General features: G+C 46.1%; 1 protein-coding gene across 2 annotated transcripts; it reads right to left on the reverse strand.

The window, feature by feature from the left end:
* Nucleotides 1-942: 942 nt before the first annotated feature.
* Nucleotides 943-18,679, reverse strand: CDCA8 (cell division cycle associated 8). Of its 2 annotated transcripts, XM_001115347.5 has the most exons (11): nucleotides 18,570-18,679; nucleotides 18,364-18,472; nucleotides 18,113-18,241; nucleotides 14,867-14,907; nucleotides 11,828-11,900; nucleotides 10,629-10,714; nucleotides 9,320-9,384; nucleotides 7,631-7,726; nucleotides 5,424-5,550; nucleotides 3,597-3,683; nucleotides 943-2,318 (listed from the first exon to the last, which is right to left on the reverse strand). In XM_001115347.5, exons 2-11 carry the CDS (start codon nucleotides 18,455-18,457, stop codon nucleotides 2,274-2,276), a joined length of 843 nt encoding a protein of 280 aa, XP_001115347.1. In that variant the 5' UTR covers nucleotides 18,458-18,472; nucleotides 18,570-18,679; the 3' UTR covers nucleotides 943-2,273. The 2 variants fall into 2 exon arrangements, with proteins under 2 accessions (XP_001115347.1, XP_014991173.1); XM_015135687.3 differs by having other exon boundaries at nucleotides 18,364-18,602.
* Between the last annotated feature and the right edge of the window lie 42 nt (nucleotides 18,680-18,721).

Consider the following 18,721-nt stretch of genomic DNA (forward strand, 5'->3'; position numbering starts at 1 on the left):
CAGGCGTGGTGGTGTGCGCCTGTAATCCCAGTTACTTGCGAGGCTGAGTCAGGAGAATTGCTTGAACCTGAGAGGTGGAGGTTGCAGTGAGCCGAGATCACACCACTGCACTCCAGCCTGGGCAACAAGAGTGAAACTCTGTCTCAAAAGTTGATCAATCAATCAATCCTGGGATGGGGAACTCTTTACTTTCCAAGCCAGCCCCTTATATGAAATGAAGAACTGTCATGTCTCAGTCCCAGGCATTAATCAGGCACCTGCTGCATAACATGCATTTCCTACGAGGTGATTTAGGCAGCGGTGCAGACTGAATGAAATGGGATGAACCTGGTTCTGGGTAAAGCATGTTGGATCCTAAGTGTTTCCTTGGTATCAGGCTCTTTAGGCCTGATGACGTAGAGTCTGGGTTGCTTATTTGCACTGAGTAACCCTTCTTCCAAATGCTGTCACTACCAGAAGGCTCCTAGTCTATAAATTGTTAATGCCCAATGACCTGGCTAAGTATGCCCCCAGGTTGTCTTCTCTTGCATCATTAGCTCTAGGTTGATCATTTTCAGCCTAGAGAGTTCTGGGAAGGCAGATCTGCCAGGGCCTCAGAAACTTGGGGAAGTAAGACTCATGATCACCCAATTACTCTTGCCCCATTTTGTTCCTGGTCAACAAAAGTCCACTACAAATTATAGAGACCCTAGGCGTTGTCCTCCCAGATACAAATTTCTAGCTCATGGAATGAAGGTGCTGGGGGTGCTCTGATGGGGGTTGAAGGTACTGATGCTCTGGATCTTGTAGTAAGCCCCTTTTTCAGATACCAGAATGATTCTGTCCGAAGCAAAGGTTTTCATATCTTCTGAGAAAAGCAGATGTGCAAAGACCCCCACACCAATTGCTGCCTCCCTAGTCCATGGAGCACAGCTTGGAGAGGACAGGCAGGATAAATAGTGATTAAAAAAGAAAACACAAAACCAGAATTTATTGAAAGTAGGTACCAGCTCTGATTAGAACAATCAGCTCAAAGACACCATTACTCAGAACAATATATACAAAAATCTCAGGGAAAGGAGAATAAAAGAACTTAAAAGAATACAACTTGAATAGGACTGTTTTACTAAAATGGTCTTGTTGCAAAACAACAGATACCACAAAGAGCCCTACATGAGAAAGTCATGTGCCCTCAAGCCTGGGGGTGAGGACTCTAGTTCTCAAATTCTTAGAACACAGCTCATCATTCTCCAGGACAGAGAGGCTGGCTGGAGAATGAGGACCTCACTGCTGGCTGTTTAACAAAGTCCATGCCCCAGGCACAGGCACACATGGAATGAGGCCACCAAGCAAGTCACATCTGCCCCCTGTCCCCATAAGCCCCATAGGAGAGAAGTGCTCTCTGAAGTCTACTGACTTGGCAGCGACCACTGGACCATGGATAGCTTAGAGACAGTTATTCTGTGGCCAATGACATAAAACCCCCAGAATCTAAGCCCTACAATTCCCTTATCCAAATTTCCACTAACTAGGGAGGTAGAAGAGCAAGACATGGAAGTTGCCTCCAAACCAGTATTTGGTTTTCAGTAAACAGGGATAAACATAAAACACTGTTCCGCAAGCAGGCTTCAGAACTACTGGGCACAGCAGGTGAAAGATCCCAAAGTCCCATTTAGCACCTCCCGAAGGAGGAGGAGGAGGAGGGCTGGTAGGGGAGATGTGATGAGTGCCAGAGGGGAGATGGGCATGTTCCCTACTGAGGTCCCTGCTGCCAACTATCCTACTCTGCTGATCTGTACAGTTCCCCTACCTTGGGGACCTACCCTCTCATGGCCCAGAGCTCACTTATCTCAGCCTAAACCTCCCAGTCTCAAGCACAGAGAGCAGAAATACCAGATGCAGAGGTTCTCTGGGTAGGGGTGGTGGACGCAGTCTTCCTGAGAACTGCGCCCCCTCAACTGCAGGCAGGGCAGGGCAGGGCGAAGAGGATGTCGAGTTGCAGGAGGCAGAAGGCAGCAGCTCAGAGGGCAGGGAGGGTTCAGCGGGGAGACTGATGGGAAGCTTCTACGGCATGGCCCCAGCAAGCAGTGACTGGGGTCAGCTGGGATGGGAGGGTGAACAGACAGCTCTACCTAACTGGTGTGGGAACAGCATGTCTGAATTCCTGAAGTCCCCTAGAGGAACACGGCTCCTTGCTCTGGAACTTCACACTCAAACAATAAGCCTGAAGGGAAGAAGTCTCTTCAGGGTCCCAGAAGTGCCCATTAAAAGTCCATCCTGTCAACTTTGGCGTCTCATTTGTGGGTCCGTATGCTGCTGCAGATTTGGGCGAGACGATTCTAGAAAGAAAAGGAGAGAGATCATTGTAGAAGATGGCACTTGGCAGGCTTGCCCCTTGGCCTCCCACAGTCAGCCTGAGCACAGGTCTGACTGAGCCTCAGCTCCTCCATTCTCTATCCATATCACACATGAATTCACCTTTTTGAACCTGTTTCTCATCTGAACAAGGGAGTAAAATAACAACTCAAGTGAGATGGTAAAGGTATCATAGGAGATTATTTGAGAAGAACATTGCAATAGGTCTAGCTAGAGGATGACAGTCACAAGATTTGGGTGGCCAGGTGTGTGTGGGATCTCAGCACTGGGCCTATGTTCAGAAAGACAGGTTTGGGAAACCAGCCCCACCTTGTCTCCTTCCTTGGATGTACCCTTCAGACCCCACAGAAGGGTGAGGGTAAGGTTGCCATGTTTACACTAAGTGCTCCATCCACCACCCAAGATGATGGCTGACTGGACCAAGGAGGTTCATCCCTGGCTGAGCCAATTAAATTATTTCTCTTGATAATTTACTTTACTTTTAGAGCTGAGGTCTTTCTCTGTCATCCAGGCTGGAGTGCAGCAGCACGATCATGGGTCACTGCAGCCTTGAACTCATGGACTCAAACAATTTCTCTCACCTGAGCCTCCTGAACTGCAGGAATTACAGGTGTGCGCCACTGTGCCTGGCCCTCTTGAGAATTTAAACCAAGACAAGAAATTGAACAGTTCAGAAATGGAGCAATAAAGTTAGGGTTGGAGGTGTGGTTACTCAAAGCCACATGCAAAACAATGTTAAGTAAGCACGGAACCTGGAGCCTGTGGAGAAGGTTATCTGCTGAGAGGGAGGAATGAAGATGTGTGAGAGAAATGAGCACACAGGCCTCAGCTGATGGCCCCACCACTCCAGAGGCTTGGCCATTCAGCTCGCTCTTCGATTCTGTAAGATTCCTGATAACAAGCTCCGACCCTCATTCTTGAGCTATTCTAGGTTTCAGTTCCTGGTGGCCAATAGTGACCTAACATAACCCTAGCACTAACTGCCTGAATGAGGCAGAATTTTGATTTTGCAGTGGAACTTCTGTGGCAGGCACCCTGGGATTGAACAAAACTCAACATCAGTTGAGGAACAGAATTGCTGCTATCTAAGTAGGATAAGTGTCAAACTCTCTTGGGGGAAGAAAGACAACACAAATTTAAGTAGAAAGTATTAGCCCAGGCCCAAAAGACAATCCTAAACAAAGGTAGCCCAAGAAAGCTACTGGAGGCATCCTATGTGTGGAGACGAATATGAGACTTACGGAGAGCTTCTTAATGTTTCCCAAGGCCTCTGGATCCAGCTGGGCAATATTGTGCCTCTGCAAGTCACTGGCCAGTAATCGAAGGCTCTGTATAGAGACGGGAGTGGGTTAAACTGGCCATGGCCCTTAGGGCAGGAACTCCCATCCAGCAGTGTGCCCCAAAGGATCCCCCTGATATCCTGCACTTAGTGGTGGGGAATGGCTGGGATGGAGAAGTGGCAAGACAGGCAGGAAGTATATGAGCCCTAAGGAGACAATGACTTCAGCAGCGCTATCACTGGGGAGGAGGCTGGATTACCTGGGCACAAAAGGCATGTACATTATCTAAGAAATGCCCTGCAGAGTATGTCTGAAACAAACCATCCTCCCCTCACAAGGGCTGAGGTCAGCAGCTCGCTCCATGAAGCCAGAGACACTAAGCTTAGCCTGTTTCAGAATCCCTTAAAGTTATACAAAGCTGAAGGCACAGCTCATGCTCCCGGTTCTAGACTAAGCACATACCTCGATGGTGCCCTCCTCTGCACCACCCTTTAACATCTCTATTATTGCACATATCACAGATACCATGATTGCAAACCCATCTTGACCACTGAGCTGCTTCTCAAGGGCAGGCCCCATGTCTACTTCTTGGGCCTGTGACAATCGGGTGGGCAAATGTTAGTTGATGAACAGATGGAGGCCGGCGTGGTGGCTCGTACCTGTAATCCCAGTACTTTAGGAGTCCGTGGTGGGTGGATCACCTGAGGTCAGGAGTTCGAGACCAGCTTGACCAATATGGTGAAACACCATCTCTACTAAAAATACAAAAATTAGCCGGGTGTGGTGGCGTGTGCCTGTAGTCCCAGCTACTCAGGAGGCTGAGGCAGGAGAATCACTTGAACCTGGGAGGCGGAGGTTGCAGTGAGCCGAAATCGTGTCACTGCACTCCAGGCTGGGTGACAGAGGGAGACTCTGTCTCAAAAAAAAAAAGAAAAAAAAAAAAAGGGGCCGGTCGCGGTGGCTCAAGCCTGTAATCCCAGCACTTTGGGAGGCGGAGGCAGGCAGATCACGAGGTCAGGAGATTGATCCTGGCTAATACGGTGAAACCCCGTCTCCACTAAAAAATACAAAAAAACTAGCCGGGCGAGGTGGCAGGCACCTGTAGTCCCAGCTACTCGGGAGGCTGAGGCAGGAGAATGGCGTAAACCCGGGAGGCAGAGCTTGCAGTGAGCCGAGATCCGGCCACTGCACTCCAGCCTGGGTGACAGAGCGAGACTCCATCTCAAAAAAAAAAAAAAAGGCCGGGCGCGGTGGCTCATGCCTGTAATCCCAGCACTTTGGGAGGCCAAGGAGGGCGGATCACGAGGTCAAGCGATCGAGACCATCCTGTCCAACGTGGTGAAACTCCATCTCTACCAAAAATACAAAAATTAGCTGGGCATGGTGGCGTGTGCCTGTAGTAAACAGCTACCTGGGAGGCTGAGGCAGGAGAATCGCTTGAACCCAGGAGGTGGAGGTTGCAGTGAGCCGAGATTGCACCACTGCACTCTGGTCTGGCGACAGAGTGAGACTCCATCTCAAAAAAACAAGAACAAAAACAAAATAAAATAAAACAAAAACAAAAAAACCCCTAGAAAAACAGATAGAACCCAGAGCTGAGCAACGATCTTTGCAGTCTGGGCCTCTAACCTGGGAGAGAAAACTGGGTTCTGAGTCCTGCAGAAATGTGGAGATCAGGACCCACGCCCTGAAAGGACTCTGAGGGTGAAGTGTGGGTGAGGGCCCAGGGAAAAGAAATGCTTAACTAAGTGGCACACTATGGCCTGGCTTCCCTTGGAAATACTTCACCTCTCCGCCGCCCACTGGCACAGTGAGGAAGATCTCTTTGCTGTCAGCAAGAGGGCTGCCATTCCCTGAGATGTTGTAAATCCGCTCTCCTGCTGCTGGAGTACGCAGGCCAGGGGTCTTGAAGACCCTAGAATGGGAAAATCTCTGTGAAGATAGCTTGGCAATTGGATGACACCAGACTCTATAGGTCATTTTAACCTCACTCTGGTCTCAAGCTGCAGTTTTCAAGTCACACATTCCTAAGAAAGCATGTTCTAAATTTAGGAAAAAAAAACTGTTTTAAAGCAGTAATGACTAAACACAGCTGGAGAAAGAAGGTTGTAATTATTGAACATACATCTTGCAAACAGTCAACTCTTATCCACATAAAGTTTAGGTCCAAAGCTCCATATGGGTGCCAGTCATCCATCCATCCACAAAGCCAGAAATAAGTTGGTTAATTGTTTCCAGGCATGGCTGCTTCCATCAAGAGGAATTTTTCAGAGGCAAAGGAGGATGATTTAGAGATTACATCATTATACTAATTTCTCAAGACAGTTAAAATACTGCTACCTAGTTTTCCCTAAATGCCTTTTGTTACATACTCATGTGAAAAAACAAACTGTAAAGAAAAGTGAGAATTGGCTGAGTGCAGTGGCTCACACCTGTAATCCCAGCACTTTGGGAGGCCGAGGCAGGTGGATCACCTGAGGTCAGGAGTTCGAGACCAGCCTGGCCAACATGGCAAAATCCTGTCTCTACTAAAAATACAAAAATTAGCCGGGCGTGGTGGCATGTGTCTGTAATCTCAGCTACTCAGGAGGCTGAGACAGGAGAATCACTTGAACCTGAGAGGTGGAGGTTGCAGTAAGCCGAGATCGCACCACTGCACTCCAGCCTGGGTGACAGAGTGAGACTCCATCTCAAAAAAAAAAAAAAAAGTGGCAATTAAAAGTAGAAAATAAATCTTCCACACTTCCCCCATACTAGAGATAACTACTTCTTGCTCTCCTCCCCAGGGGTAACCACTCTGAGTTCCTTATCTGTCCTTCCAGAAACTTTCTATGTATATAAAACCAAATGGGATCACACAGCACAATGTTCAGCAACCTGCTCGGAGATGCTCTGTGATCATGGCGCTCTTTCCCTATCAGCACACACAGATCCAGTCTTTTTTAATAGCTATACAGCATCTCCTGTTTAATCTACTAGATTCTTTGTAAGGTATTAACTTATGCTGCAACAATATCCTTGCTTATGCCAGCCTCCAAAAAAGCAGTATCAAGTTTTACTTCTACCAAGAGTGCAGAAGAGTGCCTGTTTATCTTTAAAAAACTGATTTGAGGCCTGGTGTGATGGCTCGTGCTTGTAATCCCAGCACATTGGGAGGCCGAGGTGGGCGGATTGCTCGAGCCCAGGAGTTCGAGACCAGCCTGGGCAACCTGGCAAAACCCCATCTCTACAAAAAAAAAACTTAGCCGGGCACAGTGGCATGCTTGGGAGGCTAAGGTGGGAGAATCACCTGAGCCTGGGAAGTCAAGGTTGCAGTGAGCCGTGATTTTGCCACAGCTCTCCAGCCTGGGCATTAGAGAGAGACCCTGCCTCAAAATAAATATATATTTTAAAAATAAAATAAAAACCTTCTGATTTGAATCAGAAAAGGCCAAAAACGTCACTTAGAGGCCTCCTAGTCATCCCAGGCAGAATATTCACCTCCCTCCCATTAAAGAATCATTTTGCCACTGAAGATGGGTGAAACTACACTTAAGGGAGAGGCATACACCAGGAAACCCAGCTGGCCACTGTCCTCTGACAAGGCACCCCAGGCCAAGGACTTGGGACTATTTTCTTTTATTTTCTTAAGACAGAGTCTCACTCTGTTGCCCAAGCTGGAGTGCAGTGGTGTGATCTTAGCTCACTGCAACCTCCACATCCTGGATTCAAGCAATTCTCCTGTTTCAGCTTCCCAGGTAGCTGGGATTACAGGTGTACACCACCATGCCCGACTAATTTTCGTATTTTTAGTAGACGTGGGGTTTCGTCATCTTGGCCAGGCTGGTCTTGAACTCCTGACCTCAAGTGATCTGCCTGCCTTGACCTCTCAAAGTGCTGGGATTACAACATGAGCTATCGTGCCTGGCCTAGGAGTATTTTCTTAGACACTCCTTCTCTGGGTAGTGCTCAATGTTGGAATCCCATCAAATCGAAGTGTTCCCCTCAATACTCACCTTGAGTCAAACCTGGGTGTCAGGCCTGGAGTTGGTTTGACCATGGACATCTCCAATCGGCCCACGGCCGGGGTAACAGTGTTAGCACGGCTTGACCTACAGGTAAGAAACGGCCATCAGGTATGCCAGCTCTCAAGTTCCACGAAGGCAGCAGCACAGGAGTGACATGTGGAGAACTGACTGTGAGATACTGCTCCGGGCGCCTCGCGCACATCGACTTACATGACCCTTCTAACAACATGGGAAGCCAGCACTGCTGCCATCCTCACACACAGATGCAGAAACTCAGGTGCATTGAGTTTTAAAAACTTGCCCAAGATCACATATCCAATTAGGATGGAGCCAAAACTTTGAACCGAAGCAGCCTGCCTCCAGAATCTGACTTTTTTTTTTTTTTTTTTTTTGAGATGGAATCTTGCTCTGTTGCCCATGCTGGAGTGCAATGGTGCAATCTTGGCTCACTGCAACCTCTGCCTCCCGGGTTCAAGCGATTCTCCTGCCTCAGCCTCCCGAGTAGCTGGGACTATAGGCATGCACCACCACACCCAGCTAATTTTTTTTTTTTTTTTTTTTGAGACAGAGTCTCGCTCTGTCGCCCAGGCTGGAGTGTAGTGGCTGGATCTCAGCTCACTGCAAGCTTCGCCTCCCGGGTTTACGCCATTCTCCTGCCTCAGCCTCCCAAGTAGCTGGGACTACAGGCGCCCGCCACCTTGCCCAGCTAGTTTTTTGTATTTTTTAGTACAGATGGGGTTTCACCGTGTTAGCCAGGATGGTCTCGATCTCCTGACCTCGTGATCTGCCCGTCTCGGCCTCCCAAAGTGCTGGGATTACAGGCGTGAGCCACCGCGCCTGGCCTCAGAATCTGACTTTTTAATCAAGGAGACAGCCTCTTCATGTGAAGGCTCCCCCAGCTGGAATTCTGTCCTCGTGCCATGCAGCTGCTGCACTGCTCAAGAGAAATGCATTCGTTCCTCCACAGACACGCATCACAGTGACTACTCTCCTAAGCTGCTTTATCTTCCCCCACATGGCTTATGGTAGAGTCCAGCATAATCAACTCAAGCCCATAGAGGTTCTTCACTTTGCAGGACTGGACAAAACATTTTAAGAAACCAATTATAATTAAGTGACAGTCACTCTATGACAAACTATGGGGTAGCTCTACACATGGGCTATTAAGAACTGAAACATAACAGGCAGTTCTTGCTATACTTAAAAAAAAATGGGGGCCGAGGTGGGCAGATCACCTGAGGTTGGGAGTTTGAGACCAGCCTGACCAACATGGAGAAATCCCGTTTCTACTAAAAATACAAAATTAGGCGGGTGTGGTGGCGCATGCCTATTATCCCAGCTATTCGGGAGGCTGAGGCAGGAGAATCATTTGAACCCTCAAGGCAGAGGTTGCAGTGAGCCAAGATTGCGCCATTGCACTCAAGCCTGGCCAACGAGAGTGAAACTCTGTCTCAAAAAAAAAAAAGTGGGGAAGGATAGAGAATGTACATTAAAGTACTGGAGATAGTTTTGGTTTAGGCCATTTCTAGAGACCCCTCCAGCTCGGCCACTCAAGGATTTAGTGATTTTAAGCTGCATTCAAACACTAGCCACCAGAGCTTTTTTCACTGCCCCTCACTTTCTGCCATGATATATATGGCTCTCCAATAAAACACCACAACTTTAGAAATCCACTACCTTTTCCTTTTGCCTTTTCCTTGTATGGACTGAGTTCTCTTCTTGGATGGAGGACACCTTTTGACCTGCAGTCACAATCAAACGAGACTAAGGTTACAAAACACCCAGCAAAGAGGAAAGGTAAGGAGAGTAAGGAGGTTTTTTTTTTTTTTTTTAAATAAAGGGTTAAGAACAAGCTTTGGATAGTTAATACTAAATATAATAAGGTGTATCTCAGAATTCAATGACTTAAAAAGTTCAGAACATAACTAATTGAATAAGGACTTCTACTGGCTTGGTTGTCAAAATAGAGGATTTTGGCCAAGATTAAAGGTAAATCTCTTTTGAATTGATTGCAGCCTGGCTTGTACCCCACTACTTTACATAAAGGGCTGCTGTGAAGGTCACTCAGGGCATCCCAGGTGCCCAATCAAAGGCAAACCCTGCAGTGCTCCCTTCCTGGGGCCTGGGAGGTCCCTGGTAAGAATCACTCCTTATCTTCCATATATTCTCTCCTCCCTTGTCCTCCGTGATGGATCCGTCTTTCCTGCTTCTCTAGCTTCCTTGGCAGTCTGCCTTAGGAGCCCCTCTCTCTACCATCCCTCTAGTGTCCACTCTCAGACTCCCTCCCTTCCTGCTCTCCCAGCACAACCATCTCCACTCCCACACTGGGACAAACACCTTAAGACCTGGGAGGCAGTGAATCTCTCGATCTCCCTCTTCTCCCTGAGCTCCAGGCTGAAATTTCTGTCTAGCCTAGATGTCCTGGAAAAGTAATGAATAGTCAACATGTCATGCAATTGACATGTGCTCCCCTTACCCCCAGTCCAGCACCTCTGCTGCCTGGATCCCACACTTCACTGGATGGCAGTTGCCTTAGCTAGAAACCGTGCAGTTGTCTCTGATTCCTCCTTTTCTCCACCAACCATGCCACTTCTTTCTAAAACCTATCTCAAAACCTTCCCTTCATTTTATAGTGTCAGCATATCAGTTCAAGAATTCATAGGCTTCCAACTGGTTTCTTCATCTCCAGTTTCCCCCTCCCCCATTTACCTTGAATACTGTTCCTCTTTCCTTTCTTCTCCAGCTAGTAGTAGACTCTCACTCACCTTGAAAGGCCTGCCCATGTCCTAGTGGGGTAGGGGAGACTTGCTAGCTTCCTCTTCTGTGTTCCACACACTTTGCACACCAGCCAATTATCACTTTTGTCATTGCCACGTAAAGTAGGATCATCTCTACTGAACTGTGAGCTCTGGTGTACAACAGTGTATTTTATGCATTTGTATTTCCTTGTGATAACCCCCAGCCTCCAACCTCAGTGTCCACTTACTCTTGAAGTTTGAGGATTCTTATGTTCATTTTCTTCTTCTTCTTCCTCTTCCACTATCATTTCATCTACTTGTATTACCTTTCGTGCTGTAAGAAACAGTTTCAACAGGGTGGTGTTTCTGATGAGAATAAAGTTTTGTGCATTCACATTTCTTATAGGAATAAAACGTATGCAATCTGAAGCTGCAATGAAGAAATGGACTAAAAATAAGGAAGACTTTTTAAGAAAGAGGGTTTAGACAAAGGAAACTAATCAGAGTGTTAAGAAACCCCATATGATGCTTTGTAGGGACAGCCCAGCATTCTGAGTAATTGAGTTTGCCCTGCCCAATGTAGAGGTGCCCTGGTGTGTAGCCCCGAAATCCTGGCCATGGGTCAGGATGTTGTTATAAGAGTTGGATGCATCAAACTATCATAGCTTAATGACAGTGACATTAAATCTATGTCACAATTCATCCTGATCCGATTCCCTGCTCACTAGTCACAACCTGGTTTCCCATACAACTTTTCCTATAAGACAGTGTTTCTCAGAGTGCGGGACATGTATGTAAGATGATTTTATGCAGATAGATCATGAAATTGAGTAACTTTTTCTTTTTTTTCCTTTCCTTTCTTTCTTTCTTTCTTTTTTTTTTTTCAGAGAAATTGCCCAGGCTGGTCTTGAACTCCTGGGCTCAAGTAACCCTCATGGCTTGGCCTCCCAAAGTGCTGGAATTACAGGTGTGAGCCACCACAGCTGGTCTGAATTGAGTAACTTTGAATTAAATGCAGAGAAAGTCATTCCTTTTTCAATTCTCTTTCAACTTTGCTGATTACACCAGGGAGCGTCTCAGTTGGTGTTACCTGTCTTTTAACTGCGCTCTAAATCTTGCCATCTATTTAACCCAGGGGAAAGTAAGCAGGCCACAATGTTTGGTTTCCAGCACAGCTTTTTCCCTTTCACTTTAGCTCACACACGGCTCTTGAGTTTGCTTAGTAGCAGTCCTGCACACAGTTAACTAAATTTCTAGTTTGAGTTGCTGTTCAGGGGGAAAAAATTAACTAAATGCACCATCCAAAAGCAAATGTTTGGATTTACAAGATTAAGAACCAGACTTTAAAGGGAAGAGGCTCTACCAACAAGGCTCTGTCTGAGCCGCCAACCAAGCAACCTGAGCCTCGGTTCTTTCTGTTCAACAAGGAATTTTGACAGGTACTCACTTTTGGCAGATTTCAGGGGTGTCTGAATAGCTTCTGCTGTTAGTTTGTTTATTTCAGTGATATCCAGGTCAGCCTGTGACAAACATAGCCAGAAAGCACCAGGCTTATTCCACCAAAATACGAGGAAAAATATTTCAAGATAAATTTTTTAAAAAACTCTTATTTGATACATAAGACTATTAAATGTTAGTGATACAACATACAATACAGCAGACTCCCATAAACCCACCACACAACCCAAGACCTAAAACATTGCCAATAACTTGCTTCTGGCTCTTTATTCATTCCTTGTTCCATTTTCTTATCTTTCTCCCAAAGGTGATGAGTCTCCTAACCCTGTCATTCCCCAGAGGTAACCATATCATTCCACTTGTTTAATCGAAAGGTATATGTGCATGTGCTCACAGATACATGCAAATGTGTGTATATGTGTGTGCACATAGATGTGCTTTTTCACAAGTGTGTACTTAAGCATTTTGTTTAGTCTTGGCTGTTTTCACCACTCTTTGTGGTTGTAGTTAGTTTTCATTTTGCTATATCATATCCCACTGTGTGATTATACCACAATGGATCTGTCCATCTTCCATCAATAGTTTCCTATTATAAACACTGCTACCTTGAACTGTCTTAAATGTGTCTGAGGTACATGTCCAAGTTTCCCCTTGGCTCTATCCTTTGGAGAGGGCATGACAGGGATTATAGGTTACATAAATATTCAGCCTTCGCATTACGCCAAATTGTTTCCCAAAGTGGTTACCCTTGTCTACAGCCCATTTGCAAACAATCCAAGTTCCTAATGATCTACATCCTCTACAACACTTGGTGGGGTGTCAGGCTTACCATTTTTTTGATAAATCTACAGGGTCTCAGTAAGGTTTTCTAAGATGATCCTGGGTCCTTCAAAAAGGCTTCCAGTCACCATTCAAATTAGGTTTTCTTTCATATGGTAGTAAGTATGGACACTACAAAGAGCAGTCAAGATTCTGTCCTTTCCTTATAGAACACGTGTAAATATCAGAATTATCATTACAGGTTTGGAATGGCACAGCTTTCATTTCTGGTAGGCACTGCTTGACGTACTCAGAGAAGGATTCTGAGGCTGTCTTAGGCTTAGCAAGAAATAGTGCTGTAATAAATTACTGATGTTTGCCAGGCTTGATGGAACAGAAAGTAGGGGCATTCCTGCCAACCTTCTGCCATCTCTAGAAACAACTGGCATGTTTTGGAGTCATCAGTAGTGGCCGGCCACTGGTCATCTACTGGGCAGGAGAGTTAACAGAGCAGGCCTGAGACTGATACACATAGAAAGGCCTATTTGCAAGCTTGGCCTTGGTTGGCATCTGGGAACTTGGATTTCAGAAAGGTTCCCACCTTTCCTTAGCAAGAATGCCTCATTGTGCCTAAACTTCATGCAAACAATATGGCTCATGCTGAACACCTGCTTCCCTCTGAAAGTCTAGGATTTTGACATGTGCTAGGCAGAGGATGCCTATGTGAGCAGCCCCCAGGTAAAACTCTGGGCATTGACTCTCTAATCAGCTTTTCTGGTAGACAGCATTTCATATGTGTTGAATTAAGCATGTTCTGTGTGACTCCATAGGGAGTGGACTCCTAGAAGCCTGGTTTCCTCTGGACTTTGACAAAGGGGAAGCACTTTTCCCCTTTGTTGATTTATGCTTTGTATCCTTTTACTGCAATAAATCATCGCCATGGGTGTACTGTATGCTGAGCCCCGTGAATCCTCATAGCGAATCACCAAACTTGGAGGTGGTCTTGGGAGCCCCAGTACACTTCCCAACTAAGAGCTTTTATAGATTTTCTATCATTCCTTTCTTGAGTTTTAAATCGTATTAGTCAAGGCTAGAATTCTCTCAACTTGGTGTGGTAACAATGGCTGTCTCATCTGACATTAGAAGTTCTCATTTGCAGTTCTGTATGTCTAATTTAAAAAGAGGGAACTGCATTAGCTAGTAAGCATAATTCATCTCAGAGGTAACTAACTTTTAAAACATTAGAGCTCAGTGTGTGTAGGGGGGTGAGTAATCCCTACCTCTCTCCTATAGTATTCATCCCCAAATGCTCCAATTTTTTCCAAATTGATAATTGGCTCCTCATTAACTTTACCTTCTGAATGAAGCTGGTGGAGATCTGCTATTGTACCCTTGGTGGTCAGACTCCTTCAGACCCTGAGATTCCAAATGATTCTGATCAACTCAACAAAATATGTCAATTTTGGGGTTTACTTTGTAAATCTGATCAAGGCTACAATAAACTGACAGAAAGATACACAAAAGCGTGCACACACGCATTGTTTGTATATGATTTTAGAGTGCCTAAGGACTCTGTGAAGCCCATGTATGGACTAGTTCCCAATGCTGTCTCATAAAACTTCCTGCAAGAGTAGCAATGTTCTATTTCTGTGCTTTCTGATGGAGTAGCTACTAGTCACATGTAGCTACCGAACACGTAAAATGTGGCTAGTATGTCTGAGGAAATGAATTCCTTAATTTTATTAATTGTGATTAACTGAAATAGGTACATATGCCTGGTGGCTACTGTACTGGATGGTGCAGCTTTAAATGCTCTATTTTGCATCCCCATCTTACTGCCTTCAATCCTGGCACTGATGCTGGGAGGAAGGAGATGAGAGGGGTTGGGGAGTACTGAGCATCCCAAGCAAGAGCACTGCTTCTACAGTACAACATGATGAAACAGCCTCATCATCTAGCAGGTCAGTGCATAGTGCAATGACTCAGGCGCTTAAAGGAACTTGGGCTTGAGACTTTCTACTTCTGCTGTAGAGTTCAGGACAAAGGACTGCAAGAAATTGGTCAAAAATAGAACTGCTACCCTCTGTAGGACTCAGAACTATCTGGGTCTCATGTACACAGTGTCTGGCCCAACTCTAATTTTTCAGTTGACACAAACAGATAATGTCCCTTTATGAAACCTCTTCCACAGTAAGCACCTATAAGTTGGATCTGGGGACTGGACTAGACTTAAGTAACCACTGACTGGAAAATAGGACAGGTCACTTACTGTTGCCGCCTCTTCCAGGGCCTGTTTGTTTCCTCCAAGGGCTTTAAAAAGAATGTTGTAGTTACTATTAGATTTTAACAATAAATCATCTGCCTAATAGTACCATTTATCTTTCTAAAACTGGTACAGCTCTTAGTCTAACATTCAAGGACCTTCACCATCTAATCTATTCTTTCTCCAAATTATATCCCAAATGTGCCACTGACTCTCAGGACTTGTTGCCATGGTACTTTGTATTTCCTCTGCCTGAAATTCTCCTCCGTACTTGATAAATTTCTAACTCATCCTTCAAAACTGAGCTCAAACATCACCCCCAAAATTCTGCTTATCTTTTTAAAAAATATATTTTAAATTTTATTTATTTTTGAGACAGAGTCTTGCTTTGTCACCCAAGCTGGAGTGGAGTGGTGCCACCTTGGCTGTCTCCTGGGCTCAACTGATCCTCTACCCTCAGACTCCCAAGTAGCTGGGACTACAGGCATGCGCCACCACATTTGGCTAATTTTTGTATTTTTTGTAGAGATAGGGTTTTGCCAAGTTGTCCAGGTTTTTTTTTTTTCAAATAGAGATGTGGTCTCCTGCTATGTTGCCCAGGCTGGTCTTGAACTCCTGGGCTCAAGTGATACTCCTGCCTTGGCCTCCCAAAGTGCTAGGATTACAGGTATGAAGCCCCACCCCATGCCCTGCCCTCTGCTTATTTTTCTTTAAAAAAAAAATGTGTTTTTATTTTAATTATTTTTTTAAAGTTTAAAGATAGGGTCTTGCTATGTTGCCCAGGCTGGTCTCAAATTCCCGGGCTCAAGCAATCTACCTGCCTCGGCCTCCCAAAGTGCTGGGATTACAGGTGTGAGCCACTGTGCCTAGCCTGCTTATTTTTCTATCTCAGTAGGTTGCTGCAAAGTGTGGAGTAAGTTGCTCACCCTCATCATACCCAGTAACCACTCAGAGCTTTTTAAACAGTCCATCCTTGCCTTGGACTGAATTCCAGAGATGATATCCTTTGCTTCTGGCAAAAATTTAGCAGTCAATAGAAGTACAGTAAATGTGTGTTGAATGAAAAGGTCTTTGTGAGATTTACATGTAGAATAAAAAGTTAGGTTAGATCCTCCTGCTAGAAACCCTCACAGTATCTTGTAAAACAGTTAAGATCTCAGGCTATGAAACCAGAATACCTGGGTTCAAACAGACTATTCCACTAACTAGCTTATGAGGCCTTGAGCAAAGTATCCAATTTCTCTGTGCCTTAATCTTGTCATTTAGAAAAATAGGGATATTATTAGTTATGAAGAAAAATTAGTTAATATATGTAAAACACTTGGTACAATGCCCATCCGGCATAGAAATCACAATATGCTCACTGACAACTACTCTATTCTATCTCCTTTGTAGTACCTATACTTTTAATTACATAATTGTATGTGGATTTTTCTAATAGCTCTTTTCTACTAACCTGTATGTTTCTGAAGGCAGAGACAATGTCTGTTTTATTCCCCAGTGCATCTTTAGCACCTAGCACTGTGACTCACACATGCTCAGTATTTGTAGAAATGAGCAAATGAATGGCTTAATATTAATAAATAAAAGGACAAGTCAAAAGGATCATTCAACGTCTAATATGTGAACAGAACATGCATTTCTATCCAGCAAGGAGACTACATGCTGGATAATTAATAATAAGGAAAACTTTTGCAACCCAGCAGAAAAGTACAGCCTCCTGCATTTCTCTGGACATTTAATAAGGGAGTGGGGAAGCAGGCTGGGATTTTTCTCTGGCCAGGAAAACTGATGTGCCTTTTTTTTTTTGAGATGGAGTTTCATTCTTGTTGCCCAGGCTGGAGTGCAATGGCGGGCTCTTGGCTCACCGCAACCTCCACCTCCCAGGTTCAAGCGATTCTCCTGCCTCAGCCTCCTGAATAGCTGGGATTAGAAGCATGCGCCACCACACCCGGCTAACTTTTTTTATTTTTAGTAGAGACAGGGTTTCTTTCTTTCTTTTTTTTTTTTTGTGAGATGGAGTCTCTCTCTGTCGCCCAGGATGGAGTGCAGTGGCCGGATCTCAGCTCACTGCAAGCTCCGCCTCCTGGGTTTACGCCATTCTCCTGCCTCAGCCTCCGGAGTAGCTGGGACTACAGGCACCCGCCACCACGCCCGGCTAGTTTTTTGTATTTTTTTTAGTAGAGACGGGGTTTCACCGTGTTAGCCAGGATGGTCTCGATCTCCTGACCTCCTGATCCGCCCGTCTCGGCCTCCCAAAGTGCTGGGATTACAGGCTTGAGCCACCACGCCCGGCCGAGACAGGGTTTCTCCATGTTGATCAGGCTGGTCTCGAACTCCTGACCTCAGGTGATCTGCCCGCCTCAGCCTCCCAAAGTGCTGGGATTACAGGCATGAACCACTGCGCCCAGCCTGATGTGCCCATTTTTAAGTTAGCAATTTCCATAAGCTGCATAAGGAGCTGCTTTGGGTTATTCTTTCATCTGAGCTCTGGTTAACTAACCATGTCATTTATTCATTCATTTTTAAATGGGTTGGGTAAAATATACATATTTTTTAAAAATACTATTTTCTGGCTGGGCACAGTGGCTGACTCCTGTAATCCCAGCACTTTGGGAGGCTGAGGCATGCAGATCACTTGAGGTCAGTAGTGCGAGACCAGCCTGGCCAACATGGTGAAGCCTCGTCTCTACTGAAAATACAAAAATCAGCAGGGCATAGTGGCAGGAGACCGTAATCCCAGCTACTCCGGAGGCTGAGGCAGGAGAATCACTTGAATACAGAAGGTGGAGGTTGCAGTGAGCCAAGATCGCACCACTGCACTGCACTCCAGCCTGGGTGACAGAGTGAGACTCTGTTCCAAAAAAATAAAATAAAATTCCTGATGTGTGAAAATTATGTGAAATTCACATTTCAGTGTATCCACAACTAAAATTTTATTGGAATACAGCCCATCCATGCCCATTCACTATAGCTGTTTTGGACCTGTAACAGCAGAGCTAAGTTGTCCGACAGAGACCCCTCCCACCGGCTCAAGTAGCCTAAAATATTTGCTACCTAGGCCTTTAGAGAAAAGGATGGAGACACATGACTTACGGAAGTGAGACAGAGAGTGAAAGGGTCTGCAATTTTCCATAAGTGGTCATGTCAGATTTCATTAAAAGGTGACATCTGAGCGAGTCCTTTCTGAAGGGTGTTACCTAACCCCACGGGGCTCCCGGCCTCCGCCCAGGGAAGCTCTCCAGCTCTTACCGAAGTAGTCAAGCCAGTTCATCTGGCGCAGCGCCTTGGGGAGCCGCAGGATCTCGATGTTGTAGAGGTTATCCACCTCCTTGAGGAGGTTCTGCCTGTCTGACTCAATTTGCTTGATTCGTATTTCCACTGCGGGAGGGCAGAGCCGACAGGACACGGGTCACGGGGCGGGTGAATGTGTGCAGCTCGTGTCCCCACCCGCCAGCATCCCGCGACCGCCCCAGGAGGCCGCGACGGCCTGGCCCCTTTACCTTCACGGTCGAAGTCTTTCAGAAAGGAGGCGAGCTTCCGCCTCCGTAAGGAGTTGATCTTGGCCACCCGACTACTGCCCTTCCTAGGAGCCATGGCGCTCGGCGGAGGCTGCGGGGAGCGGCGGAGATGGGGCAGGGAGGCAAGGAACCAGGTAGGGACCAGGAGGGCGGATGGGGACCACCCGAATAAGTCGCCAGGCACGTACCTCCGGTCTCGCGACAAGGACTGAGTAAAACCTCGCTATGCCAGTGAGAGAGAGCGGCTCTACCGTCAACCGCCACCTAATTCAAACTCCACAGCCACAGGCTGACGAATGAGAAACCGCCGTCCCACAGTATCCAATCACAAGCAAGTTCC

The sequence above is a fragment of the Macaca mulatta genome, chromosome 1 (genome assembly GCF_049350105.2).
Source record: "Macaca mulatta isolate MMU2019108-1 chromosome 1, T2T-MMU8v2.0, whole genome shotgun sequence".
Lineage (NCBI taxonomy): Eukaryota > Metazoa > Chordata > Mammalia > Primates > Cercopithecidae > Macaca > Macaca mulatta.

Excerpts from the sequence above, each read along its gene's own strand:
- CDCA8 (XM_001115347.5), bottom strand. The coding sequence starts at position 18,457 with ATGGCTCCTAGGAAGGGCAGTAGTCGGGTGGCCAAGATCAACTCCTTA. Across the intron at positions 10,715-11,827 it reads ACCCCTGAAATCTGCCAAAA|CACGAAAGGTAATACAAGTA; the intron begins GTGAGTACCTGT and ends TGTTTCTTACAG. Across the intron at positions 5,551-7,630 it reads ACACCCAGGTTTGACTCAAG|GGTCTTCAAGACCCCTGGCC; the intron begins GTGAGTATTGAG and ends TTCCCATTCTAG.